The sequence below is a fragment of the Eriocheir sinensis genome, unplaced genomic scaffold (assembly GCF_024679095.1).
Source record: "Eriocheir sinensis breed Jianghai 21 unplaced genomic scaffold, ASM2467909v1 Scaffold725, whole genome shotgun sequence".
Taxonomy (NCBI): Eukaryota; Metazoa; Arthropoda; class Malacostraca; order Decapoda; family Varunidae; genus Eriocheir; species Eriocheir sinensis.
In genome coordinates, this window is record NW_026112082.1 from 191,242 (window position 1) to 209,975 (window position 18,734).

Here is an 18,734-nt window from a genome sequence, read left to right on the forward strand (position 1 = left end):
TCAGAAAAAACAAAATAAATGAAAATGAAAAAAAAGGAAAGAGGAAAAAAGGGTAAAAATTGAAAAAAAAAACATTGAATAGAAAAGAGTGGAAGATGAAAAAGGAAAAAAAAAGATGAAAACGTAGAATTAAAACTGGGAGAGAATGATCATAAGCAGGAGTAAATTAGAAGATAGGTGAGCGGAATAAAAGAAGACTAGATAAAAAAGAGAGAGAGAGAGAGAGAGAGAGAGAGAGAGAGAGAGAGAGAGAGAGAGAGAGAGAGAGAGAGAGAGAGAGAGAGAGAGAGAGAGAGAGAGAGAGAGAGAGAGAGTCAGCAGGTGGCAGTAAGAGGTGGTGTTAAGTGTGTGTGTGTGTGTGTGTGTGTGTGTGTGTGTGTGTGTGTGTGTGTGTGTGTGTGTGTGTGTGTGTGTGTGTGTGTGTGTAGTTCAATGCTAACAAGAGACAAATCCATCACCAAGGCTCCTGGAGGGCAAGGCGGGACGATCCAGTAGTTAACAAAGCCTCACGCCGCTGAACGCGTCATCTGAGAAAATTCAGAAGAAAAAATATTTGTAACTGTAAATATTTTGTACGCCTCCCTTCATTGCCAATAATCAATATAAGGGAAATATATTTGTGTGACATGTTATTATTCTTGTAAGATTAATAATACGAAGTTCTTGCTGGGCTTGTGGCAAGAATTTTCGGCCGAGTGGTTCATTGGGTAAGGTGGGCACGATGCGGCCAGTCCAGGCTCACGGCGGCTTCTCGGTGTGACGAGATGTGTGTTGCGGCGCCGGCAGGTTTAGGTGAAGGTGAGGGGATGAATTATGAGGCTTGGTGTGAGTAGAAGGAGCTAGGAGCATGAGGGCGTGGGTGCGGGGTTGGCATGGGCGTAATACTGGTAGCAATCATTCGGCCAGGGATGAGGGAGTGGGTTGTGTGGGTTGGCGTGGACGGCATGAGGGCGTGGGTGCGGGATTGGCATGGGCGTAATACTGGTAGCAAACATTCGGCCAGGGATGAGGGAGTGGGTTGTGTGGGTTGGTGTGGGTGGCATGAGGGCGTGGGGGCGGGATTGGCATGGGCGTAATACTGGTAGCAATCATTCGGCCAGGGATGAGGGAGTGGGTTGTGTGGGTTGGCGTGGGTGGCATGAGGGCGTGGGTGCGGGATTGGCATGGGCGTAATACTGGTAGCAATCATTCGGCCAGGGATGAGGGAGTGGGTCGTGTGGGTTGGTGTGGGTGGCAGGAGGAGCATGAGGGCGTGGGTGTGGGATGGGCGCACTACTTCCAGCAACATTTCGTCACCTGCATTACGTCCCATCGCCCCAGCGTTACACTCTCAGCCTTTTCTTTGAGCGTCCCCGCCAGTGGTCGGTGTAGCCAAGGCGGCACACGACGAGGAGAAGCCATCCCAGAAGAGGACAACGTTGATGACCTGCACGTTCCTGCTAAAGATTGTTCATTTACATTAAAATGACTCAGCAAAAACAAGTGAAGAAGTCTTGGTGCTGCGGGTGCTTCGGCTGGCTCTTCGCCAGGCGGAAGCTCCGCAGCCCCTCCGAGGAACCTGACGACATCGTCGAGGAAACCGAGAACGCGGGTGCCCAGGCCGATGCAGGGCAACAGGCCCTGGTCTGCCTGAAGAAGGCTACTCAGCCTCTCTCAGTGGTGGAGGAGGAGATCCCCTCCGACACCCTGCTGGATGCTGATGGGGTGGTGGGAAAGGGCGAAAAGGAGGCCACTGGCAAGAGGCGTCAAACTCTCATCATCACAATCCACTTGGTGAAGAGAGAGAAGGTCCACAAGCCAGTGGATGATACAACAGTCTCACAAAAAGACTGCACGCAATTGGAGAGCCATGGCAAGAGGGTTCACACTCTCGTAATTACTCTGCACATGGTCAAGAGAGAGAAAATAAAGGAGGTATACGATCAGCTCCCCTCCGGGCACCGAGGCACGGCTGGGGACGCTCCTTCCAGCAGGAGCAAGATCGTTACCGGCCCACCGGAAAAGATGCCCCTTATCAGCAGCTTCAAACAGCGGGATGCATCTCAAACCCCGGTCAAGAAAACTATCAGGTTCAACTTCCAAACCTGAACACTTTCGTCAAAATTCGTGAGCTGTACTGTGCCTACGACTACTGCAAGTATGGCTTCCCTCTCTCCAGCATTCGTCCTGAGCTGAAAAGCCTAAAGGAGAGAGCAGTGGAGCCACAGGAAGAGCCACCAAAGGAAGCAATAAACAAACTACCAGAGGCTCAGAAAACAGTAGCAGAGGAAGCAACAGATTCAGCCAACAAAATCGATGAGCCACAACACCTCACAGGGATCCTCAAGAAAGGAAAGACGGCCAGCACCGCTCATAAATGTGTGCGCTTTAACTTCCAGAACCTGAACACTTTCGTCAAGGATCGTGAACTGTATTGTGGCTACGACTACTTCAGGTATGGCTTCCCTCTCTACAGCATTCGTCCTGAGCTGGACAGGCGAAAGGAGAGAACAGTGAAGCCACAGAAAGGGTCAGCAAAGGACGCGGTAAAGAAACACAACACACGACACCAGCAAACAGTTGGAGCAGCTCGCTGTGCACAAATGAATACCACTACTGAAGGGAAGTCTCCTAAAGGTATCCTGAAGAAAGAAAAGATGCCACGGTCCACCTGTCCAAGACACGTGCCCTTCAACCTTGGTAACCTCCGCGCCCCCGTCAAGGAACGTGAGGTGTACCGTGGCCACGACACCTTCAGATACGCCGCGCCGCTCCAAGTCACTCAGCCTCCCAACTTTACCTCGAGGCCTCACCAGCAGCCCGTTAGATCCGCCTCTAACTCGCTGCGTGGCGCACCTCGGCACCTCGAGAGGCCGGCACAGCGGAGGAACGACTCCTTCCAGCAAAACAGTGGCTGGTATGCTGCACACAACTACACCAACAGCCGCCACTCACAGCAACGCCAGCACAACGCCAGCAGCCACGTCCCGCCAAGATACGAAACAAGGCATTTCAACGAGGGACAGACACATCGGGGCACCAACTCCCGCAGCAGAGGTCGTGCCAAGAGAGGCGCAAAGCCGAGTGGTGGCGAGTTTCTGTGAGCACCGGGCGAGTACACAGCGTCGTGATCAAACTCAAATGTTCAGCGACGTACAGGTGACGTACATTCCGGCATTTCAACACCCGATGAACAGTAACTGTCGCTGACTGGTGATAACAGAGACTGAGGAGTGCCAAGAAGCACCACAATCACACTGAGAGGAACGGCTCGCCAGCTGACTAAAATCACCATGCAGAGGAACGCATCCCATGGAACGGTGCCACTTCTGCGGAACAAATTGTTCAAGAGTGTCGCATCTGTGGGGAGTGTTTGGACGCATGTGTGTGCTTACATTTCTTATCTTATATTTCAAATGAAAAAATAGAAAATATTGTCTTACAAAAACCTTAGGCAGGGATAGTGGGGTCGTGTTGCACCTCAGAACAAGAAACGTTATGTAAGGAGTTGTCTGAACGACCACCTGTTTTAAAACTATATTTAAATGAAAGGTATTAGAATGCTCTTGCCAGTATGCTTCAGCTCAGTGTGATGAGCTGAGTTTTATTTTGTCTCTCATTCTCTGCGGAATGATTATAGCTTCCAGGTCTGAGACGCGTGCCCAGAGCGTGACGGAGGTGAGATCGGGATGGAGCCACACATTCCGCGTTATTCATTTATCATGTAAAAACTCCCTGGTTCAGTCACGCTTGTTCGCGTGCTATCAACGATTGAGGCAGCTCACAGAAGGTGCCGGAGCCCTAGAACTTTTGCTAAAAATGGTCTTCACATTTATGCCAAGAAGCGTGCCAAATTTGTTCTCCGACTTGCCAATAACTCCTTCATCAATAAATAAAAATGTCAAAATTTTGCTAACAAAATTGTTTCCATCTACCTGAAAATAGCTCCCACAAAAAACTCTCTCTCATCAAGTGACGATGTCAACACACCAGTCTGGGCGTTCTATTTCTTCACTGACAGGATTTAATCAAAGTCGAACAAAATCAAATGAAAAAATAATAAAAAAATACGTCCACATAGTACACACTTATGTATCTTCGACCTTTTTATGCATGGAAAACACAGATAAAATTGACGAATTTTACGGGAAGTGGAACCTGGCATCCCACACGCGGCTCTGCTGTGTGATTGGCTGTCAGACCACGAGAAGGGCGGGGCGGAGGAGAGCTGTGCAAAAATGTGACACTAAAAGTAAAACGCGATCAGGCCACGGTGAATTTTACACACACACACACACACACACACACACACACACACACACACACACACACACACACACACACACACACACACACACGCACACACACACACACACACACACACACACACACACACACACACACACACACACACACACACACACACACACACACACACACACACACACACACACACACACACACACACACACACACACACACACACACACACACACACACACACACACACACACACACACACACACACACACACACGCACACACACACACACACACACACACACACACACACACACACACACACACACACACACACACACACACACACACACACACACACACACACACACACACACACACACGCACACACACACACGCACACACACACACACACACACACACACACACACACACACACACACACACACACACACACACACACACACACACACACACGCACACACACACACACACACACACACACACACACACACACACACACACACACACACACACACACACACACACACACACACACACACACACACACACACACACACACACACACACACACACACACACACACACACACACACACACACACACACACACACACACACACACAATGGAAGAATGGTAAGTGAAACACGGTACATCAAACCCGTACACTTGGACCCAAAATAAGCATACCTCCCAACAACATTATAACGAACACCGCCGCTACCACCACTACTAATCACCCACCACTTGAATAACTACCATTAACACCATCATGGCAGGCACTTTAACCGCAAGAACTACCATACAACCCCCCTCCCCCCCTCACCGCAGCTACCACCACAAATGCAAAAGAAGAGGAAAAATAGAAGGAAAATGATGAAAGCGGAATGCAAATTCGAAGGAAAAGTTTGTGAACAGAAAAAAAATAATTGAAGGAGAAGTATGGAAATAATAAGTATGAGTAAGTGAGAGTTTTGAAGGAATAAGAGGAAGAAAAGAAGGAAAAGAACAAGGACGGAAAAAAAAGAAAGGAGTTTTTTTTAGATGAAGTAAAAACAAGACTTGCAAAAAGGAAACAAAAAGATGAACAAGAAAACGGAAGAAGGAAATGGAAGAAAAGAAGTCAAGGAATTATAACTCAAAGAACGTAGAGGATACAAAATGGAAGTTACGAGGAAGGCGATGGAAGAATTAAAGCAAGGCAGAGTAGGGAGAAGGGATAAGAGGCGAAATAAGACTTAGAATATATGAAAAAGTAAGAGGATATGAAAAGAAATAGAAAAAGTTGGAAGAAAACAATAAAAAGGAGAAACTAAACACGGATGGGAAAGAAGAGAAACAAAAGAGAGTATTTAAATGGGTAGAAATTGGGAAGATTAATATTATGAGAATGTAAAAACGCAGGAAAGCAAAACGAGGAAGTAGAAGTAAAAAAAATAATATACAAAAGTGAAATGAAATGAAGGAGGAAGATGAAAGGCAAGAACAATAAAAACAGAAAGACACATAAGACAAAACAGACAGAGACGATAAAAGAGAGAGAAGATAAAGGGCGAGAAATATACGAATGAGGCTGAAAAACAAAATATAAAGACGGATGAGTAAAAACATGGATGGGGAGGAGGAGTAAGAGGGAGAGATGAAAGAAAAGAATATGGGAGTTAAGATTTAGTGAGATAATGAGGAACTGAAAGAGGGGTTGGAAAAAAGAAAAGATGTAGACCAAATTAAGAATGAATGGGAAAACAAACAGAAGAAAAAACAAGATTAAAAGGAAAATTTGGAGTAGGACAATGAGGAAGAAGAAGAGCGTGAGGACTGGAAGGAAGTAGAAGAAGAAGAGGAAGAGGAAGTGACTGAAAGAGGAGGAAAAAGAGGGGACTGAAAAGAAAGACATGCGAAAGAAAAAGTGTAAAAGCATCATTAAGAAAGAAATGAGATGGAAGAAAAAAAAGATAAGATAGAAAGCAAAATTAGGCAGAGGATAATGAGGAAGAAGAAGAGAGTGAGGATTAGAAGGAATTAGAAGAGGAAGAGGAAGAAGGAAAACGGAGACTCAAAAAAAGGAAAATCAATGGAAAACAGTTTAATGTGAGCAGAATGTTAAGCGAAGACCGTCAGAAAAAGCGAAAACAATAAAAATAAGGAGAAAAAAAGTAATAAAAGAGGAAAAAGGAAAGGAAAAAAAAACATTGAATAGAAAAGAGTGGAAGATGAAAAAGGAAAAAAAAGATGAAAACGTAGAACTAAAACTGGGAGAGAATGATCATAAGCAGGAGTAAATTAGAAGATGGGTGAACGGAATAAAAGAAGACTAGACAAAAAAAGAAAAGAGAGAGAGAGAGAGAGAGAGAGAGAGAGAGAGAGAGAGAGAGAGAGAGAGAGAGAGAGAGAGAGAGAGAGAGAGAGAGAGAGAGAGAGAGAGAGAGAGAGAGAGAGAGAGAGAGAGAGGGTGGTGTGTGTGTGTGTGTGTGTGTGTGTGTGTGTGTGTGTGTGTGTGTGTGTGTGTGTGTGTGTGTGTGTGTGTGTGTGTGTGTGTGTATTTGTAGTTCAATGCTAACAAGAGACGCTGAACGCGTCATCTGAGAAAATTCGGAAGAAAAAAACTACCCGAGAAATCGTATTGTTGCAGCAGCTAAATATTTGTAACTGTAAATATTTTGTACGCCTCCCTTCATTGCCAATAATCAATATAAGGGAAATATATTTGTGTGACATGTTATTATTCTTGTAAGATTAATAATACGAAGTTCTTGCTGGGCTTGTGGCAAGACTTTTCGGCCGAGTGGTTCATTGGGTAAGGTGGGCACGATGCGGCCAGTCCAGGCTCACGGCGGCTTCTCGGTGTGACGAGATGTGTGTTGCGGCGCCGGCAGGTTTAAGTGAAGGTGAGGGGATGAATTATGAGGTTGGTGTGAGTAGAAGAGCTAGGAGCATGAGGGCGTGGGTGCAGGGTTGGCATGGGCGTAATTTGTAGCAATCATTCGGCCAGGGATGAGGAGTGGGTTGTGGGGGTTGGTGGGTGGCAGGAGGCGTGGGGCGGGATTGGCATGGGCGTAATACTTGTTGCAATCATTTGGCAAGGGATGAGGGAGTGGGTCGTGTGGGTTGGTGTGGGTGGCAGGAGGAGCATGAGGGCGTGGGTGTGGGATGGGCGCACATGGCGTAATACTGGTAGCAAACATTCGGCCAGGGATGAGGGAGTGGGTTGTGTGGGTTGGTGTGGGTGGCAGGAGGAGCATGAGGGTGTGGGGGCGGGATTGGCATGGGCGTAATACTTGTTGCAATCATTCGGCCAGGGATGAGGAAGTGGGTTGTGAGGGTTGGTGTGGGTGGCAGGAGGAGCATGAGGGCGTGGGGGCGGGATTGGCATGGGCGTAATACTTGTTGCAATCATTCGGCCAGGGATGAGGGAGTGGGTTGTGTGGGTTGGTGTGGGTGGCAGGAGGAGCATGAGGGCGTGGGTGTGGGATGGGCGCACTACTTCCAGCAACATTTCGTCACCTGCATTACGTCCCATCGCCCCAGCGTTACACTCTCAGCCTTTTCTTTGAGCGTCCCCGCCAGTGGTCGGTGTAGCCAAGGCGGCACACGACGAGGAGAAGCCATCCCAGAAGAGGACAACGTTGATGACCTGCACGTTCCTGCTAAAGATTGTTCATTTACATTAAAATGACTCAGCAAAAACAAGTGAAGAAGTCTTGGTGCTGCGGGTGCTTCGGCTGGCTCTTCGCCAGGCGGAAGCGCCGCAGCCCCTCCGAGGAACCTGACGACATCGTCGAGGAAACCGAGAACGCGGGTGCCCAGGCCGATGCAGGGCAACAGGCCCTGGTCTGCCTGAAGAAGGCTACTCAGCCTCTCTCAGTGGTGGAGGAGGAGATCCCCTCCGACACCCTGCTGGATGCTGATGGGGTGGTGGGAAAGGGCGAAAAGGAGGCCACTGGCAAGAGGCGTCAAACTCTCATCATCACAATCCACTTGGTGAAGAGAGAGAAGGTCCACAAGCCAGTGGATGATACAACAGTCTCACAAAAAGACTGCACGCAATTGGAGAGCCATGGCAAGAGGGTTCAAACTCTCGTAATTACTCTGCACATGGTCAAGAGAGAGAAAATAAAGGAGGTATACGATCAGCTCCCCTCCGGGCACCAAGGCACGGCTGGGGACGCTCCTTCCAGCAGGAGCAAGGCCGTTACCGGCCCACCGGAAAAGATGCCCCTTATCAGCAGCTTCAAACAGCGGGATGCATCTCAAACCCCGGTCAAGAAAACTATCAGGTTCAACTTCCAAAACCTGAACACTTTCGTCAAAATTCGTGAGCTGTACTGTGCCTACGACTACTGCAAGTATGGCTTCCCTCTCTCCAGCATTCGTCCTGAGCTGAAAAGCCTAAAGGAGAGAGCAGTGGAGCCACAGGAAGAGCCAGCAAAGGAAGCAATAAACAAACTACCAGAGGCTCAGAAAACAGTAGCAGAGGAAGCAACAGATTCAGCCAACAAAATCAATGAGCCACAACACCTCACAGGGATCCTCAAGAAAGGAAAGACGGCCAGCACCGCTCATAAATGTGTGCGCTTTAACTTCCAGAACCTGAACACTTTCGTCAAGGATCGTGAACTGTATTGTGGCTACGACTACTTCAGGTATGGCTTCCCTCTCTACAGCATTCGTCCTGAGCTGGACAGGCAAAAGGAAAGAACAGTGAAGCCACAGAAAGGGCCAGCAAAGGACGCGGTAAAGAAACACAACACACGACACCAGCAAACAGTTGGAGCAGCTCGCTGTGCACAAATGAATACCACTACTGAAGGGAAGTCTCCTAAAGGTATCCTGAAGAAAGAAAAGATGCCACGGTCCACCTGTCCAAGACATGTGCCCTTCAACCTTGGTAACCACCGCGCCCCCGTCAAGGAACGTGAGGTGTACCGTGGCCACGACACCTTCAGATACACCGCGCCGCTCCAAGTCACTCAGCCTCCCAACTTTACCTCGAGGCCTCACCAGCAGCCCGTTAGATCCGCCTCTAACTCGCTGCGTGGCGCACCTCGGCACCTCGAGAGGCCGGCACAGCGGAGGAACGACTCCTTCCAGCAAAACAGTGGCTGGTATGCTGCACACAACTACACCAGCAGCCGCCACTCACAGCAACGCCAGCACAACGCCAGCAGCCACGTCCCGCCAAGATACGAAACAAGGCATTTCTACGGAGGGCAGACACATCGGGGCACCAACTCCCGCAGCAGAAGTCGTGCCAAGAGAGGCGCAAAGCCGAGTGGTGGCGAGTTTCTGTGAGCACCGGGCGAGTACACAGCGTCGTGATCAAACTCAAATGTTCAGCGACGTACAGGTGACGTACATTCCGGTGCATTTCAACACCCGCTGAACAGTAACTGTCGCTGACTGGTGATAACAGAGACTGAGGAGTGCCAAGAAGCACCACAATCACACTGAGAGGAACGGCTCGCCAGCTGACTAAAATCACCATGCAGAGGAACGCATCCCATGGAACGGTGCCACTTCTGCGGAACAAATTGTTCAAGAGTGTCGCATCTGTGGGGAGTGTTTGGACGCATGTGTGCTTACATTTCTTATCTTATATTTCAAATGAAAAAATAGAAAATATTGTCTTACAAAAAACCTTAGGCAGGGATAGTGGGGTCGTGTTGCACCTCAGAACAAGAAACGTTATGTAAGGAGTTGTCTGAACGACCACCCGTTTTAAAACTATATTTAAATGAAAGGTATTAGAATGCTCTTGCCAGTATGCTTCAGCTCAGTATGATGACCTGAGTTTTATTTTGTCTCTCATTCTCTGCGGAAGGATTATAGCTTCCAGGTCTGAGACGCGTGCCCAGAGCGTGACGGAGGTGAGATCGGGATGGAGCCACACATTCCGCGTTATTCATTTATCATGGCAAAACTCCCTGGTTCAGTCACGCTTGTTCGCGTGCTATCAACGATTGAGGCAGCTCACAGAAGGTGCAGGAGCCTTAGAACTTTTGCTAAAAATGGTCTTAACATTTATGCCAAGAATCGTGCCAAATCTGTTCTCCGACTTGCCAATAACTCCTTCATCAATAAATCAAAATATTGAAATTTTGCTAACAAAATTGTTTCCATTTACCTGAAAATAGCTCCCAAAAAACTCTCTCTCATCAAGTGACGATGTCAACACACCAGTCTGGTCGTTCTATTTCTTCACTGACAGGATTTAATCAAAGTCGAACAAAATCAAATGAAAAAATAATAAAAAAAATACGTCCACATAGTACACACTTATGTACCTTCGACCTTTTTATGCATGGAAAACACAGATAAAATTGACGAATTTTACGGGAAGTGGAACCTGGCATCCCACACGCGGCTCTGCTGTGTGATTGGCTGTCAGGCCACGAGAAGGGCGGGGCGGAGGAGAGCTGTTAAAAAATTTGACACTAAACGTAAAACGCGATCAGGCCACGGTGAATTTTACACACACACACACACACACACACACACACACACACACACACACACACACAAGGCGGTTGACAGAGATGAAAATTATGATGTAATCTATCTTGATTTTAGTAAAGCGTTTGACAAAGTTCCTCACCAACGACTGTTGCTTAAATTACAGGCTCACGGAGAGGGTAAAGTTTGAACTGGGTCAAGGCGTGGCTTAGCAGCAATAGGAAGCAAAGAGTGCAAATCAATGGTAAAAGATCTGACTGGGGATGTGTTACGAGTGGGGTCCCACAAGGTTCGGTATTAGGTCCACTTTTGTTTATTATTTATATCAATGACTTAGACACAGGAATTAGTAGTGATGTTAGTAAATTTGCAGATGATACCAAGATCGGTAGAGTAATTGAGTCGGATCAGGACGCTAGTATTCTCCAAGGTGAACTCAACAGATTATATGACGGGGCGGATAAATGGCAGATGGAGTTCAATGTAGGGAAGTGCAGTATTCTGAGTGTAGGTAGGAACAACCCTCACATAACTATTGCTTAAATGACACTCTCATAAGTAGGTCTGGGTGCGAGAGGGATTTAGGGGTCTTAGTGAGCTCTGATCTCCGTCCAAGGGCACAATGCATTCAAGCTAGAAATCGAGCTAATAGGGTACTGGGATTTATTTCAAGGAGCGTAAGCAACAGAAGCCCCCAAGTCTTCCTCAAACTATATTTAGCATTAGTTAGACCTCATCTTGACTATGCGGTTCAGTTCTGGTCACCCTACTATAGAATGGATATCAAAATGTTAGAATCGGTGCAGAGGAGGATGACTAAGATGATTCAGGGGTTGAGAAACTTGCCATACGAGGAAAGACTCAAACAGTTAAACTTGCATTCTCTAGAAAGGCGAAGGGTGCGTGGAGACATGATCGAGGTTTATAAATGGATGAAGGGCTTTAAGGGAGATATCCATAAGGTTTTGTTGGTAAGAGAACCGGGTAGGACACGAAGTAATGGGTTTAAACTGGATAAATTCAGATTCAACAGGGACATAGGCAAAAATTGGTTTACTAATAGGGTGGTGGATGAGTGGAATAGGCTTAGCAGTCATGTGGTGAGTGCCAATACAATTGTCACATTCAAAAATAGACTAGATAAATTCATGGACAGCGATATTAGGTGGGGTTAGATACACGGGAGCTTAGGGTCAAAGGAGCTGCCTCGTACAGGCCTACCGGCCTCTTGCAGACTCCTGCGTTCTTATGTTCTTATGTTCTTAATGGAAGAATGGTAGCTGAAACATGGTATAACAAACCCGTAGACTTAAACTCAAAATAAGCATTCCAACTAATAACACTATCAGGAACACTGCCGGTACCACCACTACTAATCACCCACCACTTGAATAACGACCATTAGCACCATCATGGCAGGCACTTCAACCACCAGGACTACCATATCCGCCCCCCCCCCCCCTTCTTCCTGGCATCACCACTGCAGAAGAAAAGGAAGAGAATAGGAGGAAAATGATGAAAGCAGAATGCAAAATCGAAGGAAAAGTTTGTGGGCAGGAAAAAGGAGGAGAAGGAGTAATATGGAAATAATAAGTATGAGTAAGTGAAAGTTTTGAAGGAATAAGAGGAAGAAAAGAAGGGAAAGTAAAGGGACGGAAAATAAAAGTAAAGGAAAAAATATTAGATGAGGTGAAAACAAAATATGCAAACACGAAACAAGAAGATGAACAAGAAAATGGAAGAAGGAAATGGAAGAGAAAATGTCAAGGAATTATAACTCAAAGAACGTAGAGGATACAAAAAGGAGAGTCACGAGGAAGGCGATGGAAGAATTAAGGCAAGGCAGAGTAGGGAGAAGGGATAAGAGGCGAAATAAGACTTAGAATATATGAAAAAGTAAGAGGATATGATAAGAAATAGAAAAAGTTGGAAGAAAACAATAAAAAGGAGGAAAAAATAAACACGAAGAGGAAAGAAGAGAAAAAAGAGAGTATTTAAATGGGTAGAAATTGGGAAGATTAATATTATGAGAATGTAAAAACGCAGGAAAGCAAAACGAGGAAGTAGAAGTAAAAAAAATAATATACAAAAGTGAAATGACAGGAAGGAGGAAGATGAAATGCAAGAACAATAAAAACAGAAAGACACGTAAGACAAAACAGACAGAGACGATAAAAGAGAGAGAAGACAAAGGGCGAGAAATATACGAATGAGGCTGAAAAACAAAATATAATGACGGAAAAGTAAAAACATGGATGGGGAGGAGGAGTAAGAGGGAGAGATGAAAGAAAAGAACATGGGAGTTAAAGTTTAGTGAGATAATGAGGAACTGAAAGAGGGGTTGGAAAAAAGAAAAGATGTAGACCAAATTAGGAATGAATGGGAAAACAAACAGAAGAAAAAACAAGATTAAAAGGAAAATTTGGAGTAGGACAATGAGGAGGAAGAAGAGCGTGAGGACTGGAAGGAAGTAGAAGAGGAAGAGGAAGAGGAAGTGACTGAAAGCGGAGGAAAAAGAGGGGATTGAAAAGATAGACATGCGAAAGAAAAAGTGTAGGGGCAACATTAATTAATTAACCCTTAAAGCGCGGGTGTCCACAATAGTGGACAGCCGGAGCGTGGGCTCGTAGCGCGGGTGTCCACAATAGTGGACAGCCGGAGCGTGGGCTCGTAGCGCGGGTGTCCACAATAGTGGACAGCCGGAGCGTGGGCTCGTAGCGCGGGTGTCCACAATAGTGGACAGCCGGAGCGTGGGCTCGTAGCGCGGGTGTCCACAATAGTGGACAGCCGGAGCGTGGGCGTGTCGCGCGGGTGTCCACAATGGACAGCCGGAGCGTGGGCTCAGCGCGGGTGTCCACAATAGGACAGCCGGTGGGCTCGTAGCGCGGTGTCCACAATAGCGGACAGCCGGAGCGTGGGATTGTAGCGCGGGTGTCCACAATAGCGGACAGCCGGAGGGTGGGATTGTAGCGCGGGTGTCCACAATAGTGGACAGCCGGAGCGTGGGCTCGTAGCGCGGCTGTCCACAATAGTGGACAGCCGTAGGGTGTGATCGTAGCGCGGGTGTCCACAATAGTGGACAGCCGGAGAGTTGGCTCGTAGCGCGGGTGTCCACAATAGGACATGGCATTTTTTATGAACGCGCCGCCAGATTTGGTTGGTTTGTCGTCAAGTACAGTAAACATGCCGTTTTCTTTCCTACAATGCCCACAAACACTCTCTTACATTATCAGTGGTCAGTTAACGCCTTGTGCTAGCTTTGACAAGATGTCCGCTAGACCCCGCAGCTCCGCTCACCTTCCAGTCAAATCCATCCTCAAGATGGGGCCCTTTGACCTCAACACCAATAAAAAACATCAGGAAAGCCTTGGAAGAAAGCGAAATTGAAGCAGAGTTAGATAAAACTGTCACAAGCACAATCCTTGGTAGTGACAGCGATGCCACTCTAAGTTACTGTAGTGATGGTGATGGATATGGCTTTGTCAATGAAAGCAGTGCTTCTAGTGATGCTCCTCAACATTTTCACAAGGGAAAGGGGATTTTTTTCATTCTAACATACATGAAGATCTACGCCATGTCAGAAATATACGCCCTGTCAGGACTGCCTTATCGCCCTCACCAGTCAGCTCCGCCACAAGTGTGGACCCCGCTACAGAGACCACCACCACGGATACGCCTGATCCTAACATTTTTTTTTCATTCTAACATGCACGATGATGTTATCTGTATATATTTGTGATAGGTATGATAAATAAACGCTGGATGCAGAAAAATGAAATGCAAATGTTATGTGTCATACAGTGGCCGTTCGGCGTGGAGGGTGCAGCCTGGCAACGCCTGAGCCAGTGTGTACAATGTTGCGAGAGGCACAACAATAAGTATGTAGCGAACCGTAAAACTTACACTTTGTAATCTCAAAAATATTAGTAGTGTTGTTTTCTGTTTTTTTTTATAATTCCTTTTGTTACACAATGCAAGTACAGCATTCTAGCATGGATTTTGGTTCACTGCCAAGTGTAGCAAGTAATGCTAACCACAGATTTTTACAATATTACAAAATTTGAGCTTTATATGGGTATGGTACACAGAAGCTGTAAAAAAGTGATGCATTTTATTGCTAAATAATAGAAAATAAGAACAATAGAGGTGGGTATCTCTATAATAATATGTCTTCATAGTTCCTACTTCATAACTCTGTACTCGTTCTACCAATGCTTATATGGTGTTCAAATTAACGTCAAAGGACAGCTAAGGAAAAGGACTTTACAATGATACCTCATTCAGCAACGTTAGCTCAGTAAGAGAGAAGATACTTGAGGTTGAAGTGAGGTGTGTTTTTGAGTGAAAATGCCTGCGTGGCAGGCCAGGCGCGGCAAAATCTAGCCCGCGCTTGAAGGGTTAAGAAAGAAATGAGATGGAAGAAAATAAAGATAAGATAGAAAGCAAAATTAGGAAGAGGATAATGAGGAAGAAGAAGAGAGTGATGATTAGAAGGAATTAGAAGAAGAAGAGGAAGAAGGAAAACGGAGACTCAAAAAAAGGAAAATCAATGGGAAACAGTTTAATGTGAGCAGAATGTTAAGCGAAGACCGTCAGAAAAAGCGAAAACAATAAAAATAAGGAGAAAAAAGTAAGAAAAGAGGAAAAAGGAAAGGAAAAAACATTGAATAGAAAAGAGTGGAAGATGAAAAAGGAAAAAAAAGATGAAAACGTAGAATTAAAACTGGGAGAGAATGATCATAAGCAGGAGTAAATTAGAAGATGGGTGAGCGGAATAAAAGAAGACTAGACAAAAAAAGAAGAGAGAGAGAGAGAGAGAGAGAGAGAGAGAGAGACCCCCTGTGTGTGTGTGTGTGTGTGTGTGTGTGTGTGTGTGTGTGTGTGTGTGTGTGTGTGTGTGTGTGTGTGTGTGTGTGTGTGTAGTTCAATGCTAACAAGAGACAAATCCATCACCAAGGCTCCTGGAGGGCAAGGCGGGACGATCCAGTAGTTAACAAAGCCTCACGCCGCTAAACGCGTCATCTGTGAAAATACAGAAGAAAAAAACTACCCGAGAAATCGTATTGTTGCAGCAGCTAAATATTTGTAACTGAAAATATTTTGTACGCCTCCCTTCATTGCCAATAATCAATATAAGGGAAATATATTTGTGTGACGTTATTATTCTTGTAAGATTAATAATACGAAGTTCTTGCTGGGTTTGTGGCACGAATTTTCGGCCGAGTGGTTCATTGGGTAAGGTGGGCACGATGCAGCCAGTCCCAGCTCACGGCGGCTTCTCGGTGACGAGATGTGTTGCGGCGCCGGCAGGTTTAAGTGAAGGTGAGGGGATGAATTATGAGGGTTGGTGTGAGTAGAAGGAGCTAGGAGCATGAGGGCGTGGGGGCGGCATTGGCATGGGCGTAATACTTGTTGCAATCATTTGGCAAGGGATGAGGGAGTGGGTCGTGTGGGTTGGTGTGGGTGGCAGGAGGAGCATGAGGGCGTGGGTGTGGGATGGGCGCACATGGCGTAATACTGGTAGCAAACATTCGGCCAGGGATGAGGAAGTGGGTTGTGTGGGTTGGTGTGGGTGGCAGGAGGAGCATGAGGGCGTGGGTGTGGGATGGGCGCACATGGCGTAATACTGGTAGCAAACATTCGGCCAGGGATGAGGGAGTGGGTTGTGTGGGTTGGTGTGGGTGGCAGGAGGAGCATGAGGGCGTGGGTGTGGGATGGGCGCACTACTTCCAGCAACATTTCGTCACCTGCATTACGTCCCATCGCCCCAGCGTTACACTCTCAGCCTTTTCTTTGAGCGTCCCCGCCAGTGGTCGGTGTAGCCAAGGCGGCACACGACGAGGAGAAGCCATCCCAGAAGAGGACAACGTTGGTAATCTTCACTTTCCTGCTAAAGATTGTTCATTTACATTAAAATGACTCAGCAAAAACAAGTGAAGAAGTCTTGGTGCTGCGGGTGCTTCGGCTGGCTCTTCGCCAGGCGGAAGCGCCGCAGCCCCTCCGAGGAACCTGACGACATCGTCGAGGAAACCGAGAACGCGGGTGCCCAGGCCGATGCAGGGCAACAGGCCCTGGTCTGCCTGAAGAAGGCTACTCAGCCTCTCTCAGTGGTGGAGGAGATCCCCTCCGACACCCTGCTGGATGCTGATGGGGTGGTGGGAAAGGGCGAAAAGGAGGCCACTGGCAAGAGGCGTCAAACTCTCATCATCACAATCCACTTGGTGAAGAGAGAGAAGGTCCACAAGCCAGTGGATGATACAACAGTCTCACAAAAAGACTGCACGCAATTGGAGAGCCATGGCAAGAGGGTTCAAACTCTCGTAATTACTCTGCACATGGTCAAGAGAGAGAAAATAAAGGAGGTATACGATCAGCTCCCCTCCGGGCACCGAGGCACGGCTGGGGACGCTCCTTCCAGCAGGAGCAAGGCCGTTACCGGCCCACCGGAAAAGATGCCCCTTATCAGCAGCTTCAAACAGCGGGATGCATCTCAAACACCGGTCAAGAAAACTATCAGGTTCAACTTCCAAAACCTGAACACTTTCGTCAAAATTCGTGAGCTGTACTGTGCCTACGACTACTGCAAGTATGGCTTCCCTCTCTCCAGCATTCGTCCTGAGCTGAAAAGCCTAAAGGAGAGAGCAGTGGAGCCACAGGAAGAGCCACCAAAGGAAGCAGTAAACAAACTACCAGAGGCTCAGAAAACAGTAGCAGAGGAAGCAACAGATTCAGCCAACAAAATCAATGAGCCACAACACCTCACAGGGATCCTCAAGAAAGGAAAGACGGCCAGCACCGCTCATAAATGTGTGCGCTTTAACTTCCAGAACCTGAACACTTTCGTCAAGGATCGTGAGCTGTACTGTGGCTACGACTACTTCAGGTATGGCTTCCCTCTCTCCAGCATTCGTCCTGAGCTGGACAGGCGAAAGGAGAGAACAGTGAAGCCACAGAAAGGGTCAGCAAAGGACGCGGTAAAGAAACACAACACACTACACCAGCAAACAGTTGGAGCAGCTCGCTGTGCACAAATGAATACCACTACTGAAGGGAAGTCTCCTAAAGGTATCCTGAAAAAAGAAAAGATGCCACGGTCCACCTGTCCAAGACACGTGCCCTTCAACCTTGGTAACCTCCGCGCCCCCGTTAAGGAACGTGAGGTGTACCGTGGCCACGACACCTTCAGATACGCCGCGCCGCTCCAAGTCACTCAGCCTCCCAACTTTACCTCGAGGCCTCACCAGCAGCCCGTTAGATCCGCTCTAACTCGCTGCGTGGCGCACCTCGGCACCTCGAGAGGCCGGCACAGCGGAGGAACGACTCCTTCCAGCAAAACAGTGGCTGGTATGCTGCACACAACTACACCAGCAGCCGCCACTCACAGCAACGCCAGCACAACGCCAGCAGCCACGTCCCGCCAAGATACGAAACAAGGCATTTCTACGGAGGGCAGACACATCGGGGCACCAACTCCAGCAGCAGAAGTCGTGCCAAGAGAGGCGCAAAGCCGAGTGGTGGCGAGTTTCTGTGAGCACCGGGCGAGTACACAGCGTCGTGATCAAACTCAAATGTTCAGCGTTGTACAGGTGACGTACACTCCGGGTGCATTTCTAAACACCCGCTGAACAGTAACTGTCGCTGACTGGTGATAACAGAGACTGAGGAGTGCCAAGAAGCACCACAATCACACTGAGAGGAACGGCTCGCCAGCTGACTAAAATCACCATGCAGAGGAACGCATCCCATGGAACGGTGCCACTTCTGCGGAACAAATTGTTCAAGAGTGTCGCATCTGTGGGGAGTGTTTGGACGCATGTGTGCTTACATTCTTATCTTATATTTCAAATGAAAAATAGAAAATATTGTCTTACAAAAACCTTAGGCAGGGATAGGGGTCGTGTTGCACCTCAGAACAAAAAACGTTATGTAAGGAGTTGTCTGAACGACCACCCGTTTTAAAACTATATTTAAATGAAAGGTATTAGAATGTTTTGCCAGTATGCTTCAGCTCAGTATGATGAC

General features: G+C 47.3%; 1 protein-coding gene across 9 annotated transcripts in view; it reads left to right on the top strand.

Annotated features, from left to right (window-relative positions):
- LOC126994128 (uncharacterized) overlaps positions 1-18,526 on the top strand; it is a 52,327-nt gene extending 33,801 nt beyond the window's left edge. For 2 of the 9 annotated variants that reach the window (XR_007748820.1, XR_007748819.1), the window contains 2 exons: positions 9,180-9,606; positions 18,299-18,526. Coding sequence is in view for 6 of the 9 variants with exons in the window: in XM_050853372.1 (XP_050709329.1) it covers positions 1,465-2,069; positions 8,537-9,551 (1,620 nt within the window). In the remaining 3 variants the exon portion in view is untranslated. Of the gene's footprint in view, positions 1-1,189; positions 2,070-2,434; positions 3,149-8,381; positions 9,607-18,298 lie in introns of those variants that run through there. The other 7 variants (XM_050853374.1, XM_050853373.1, XR_007748818.1 and 4 more) reach the window with 6 other exon arrangements.
- Positions 18,527-18,734: the final 208 nt, after the last annotated feature.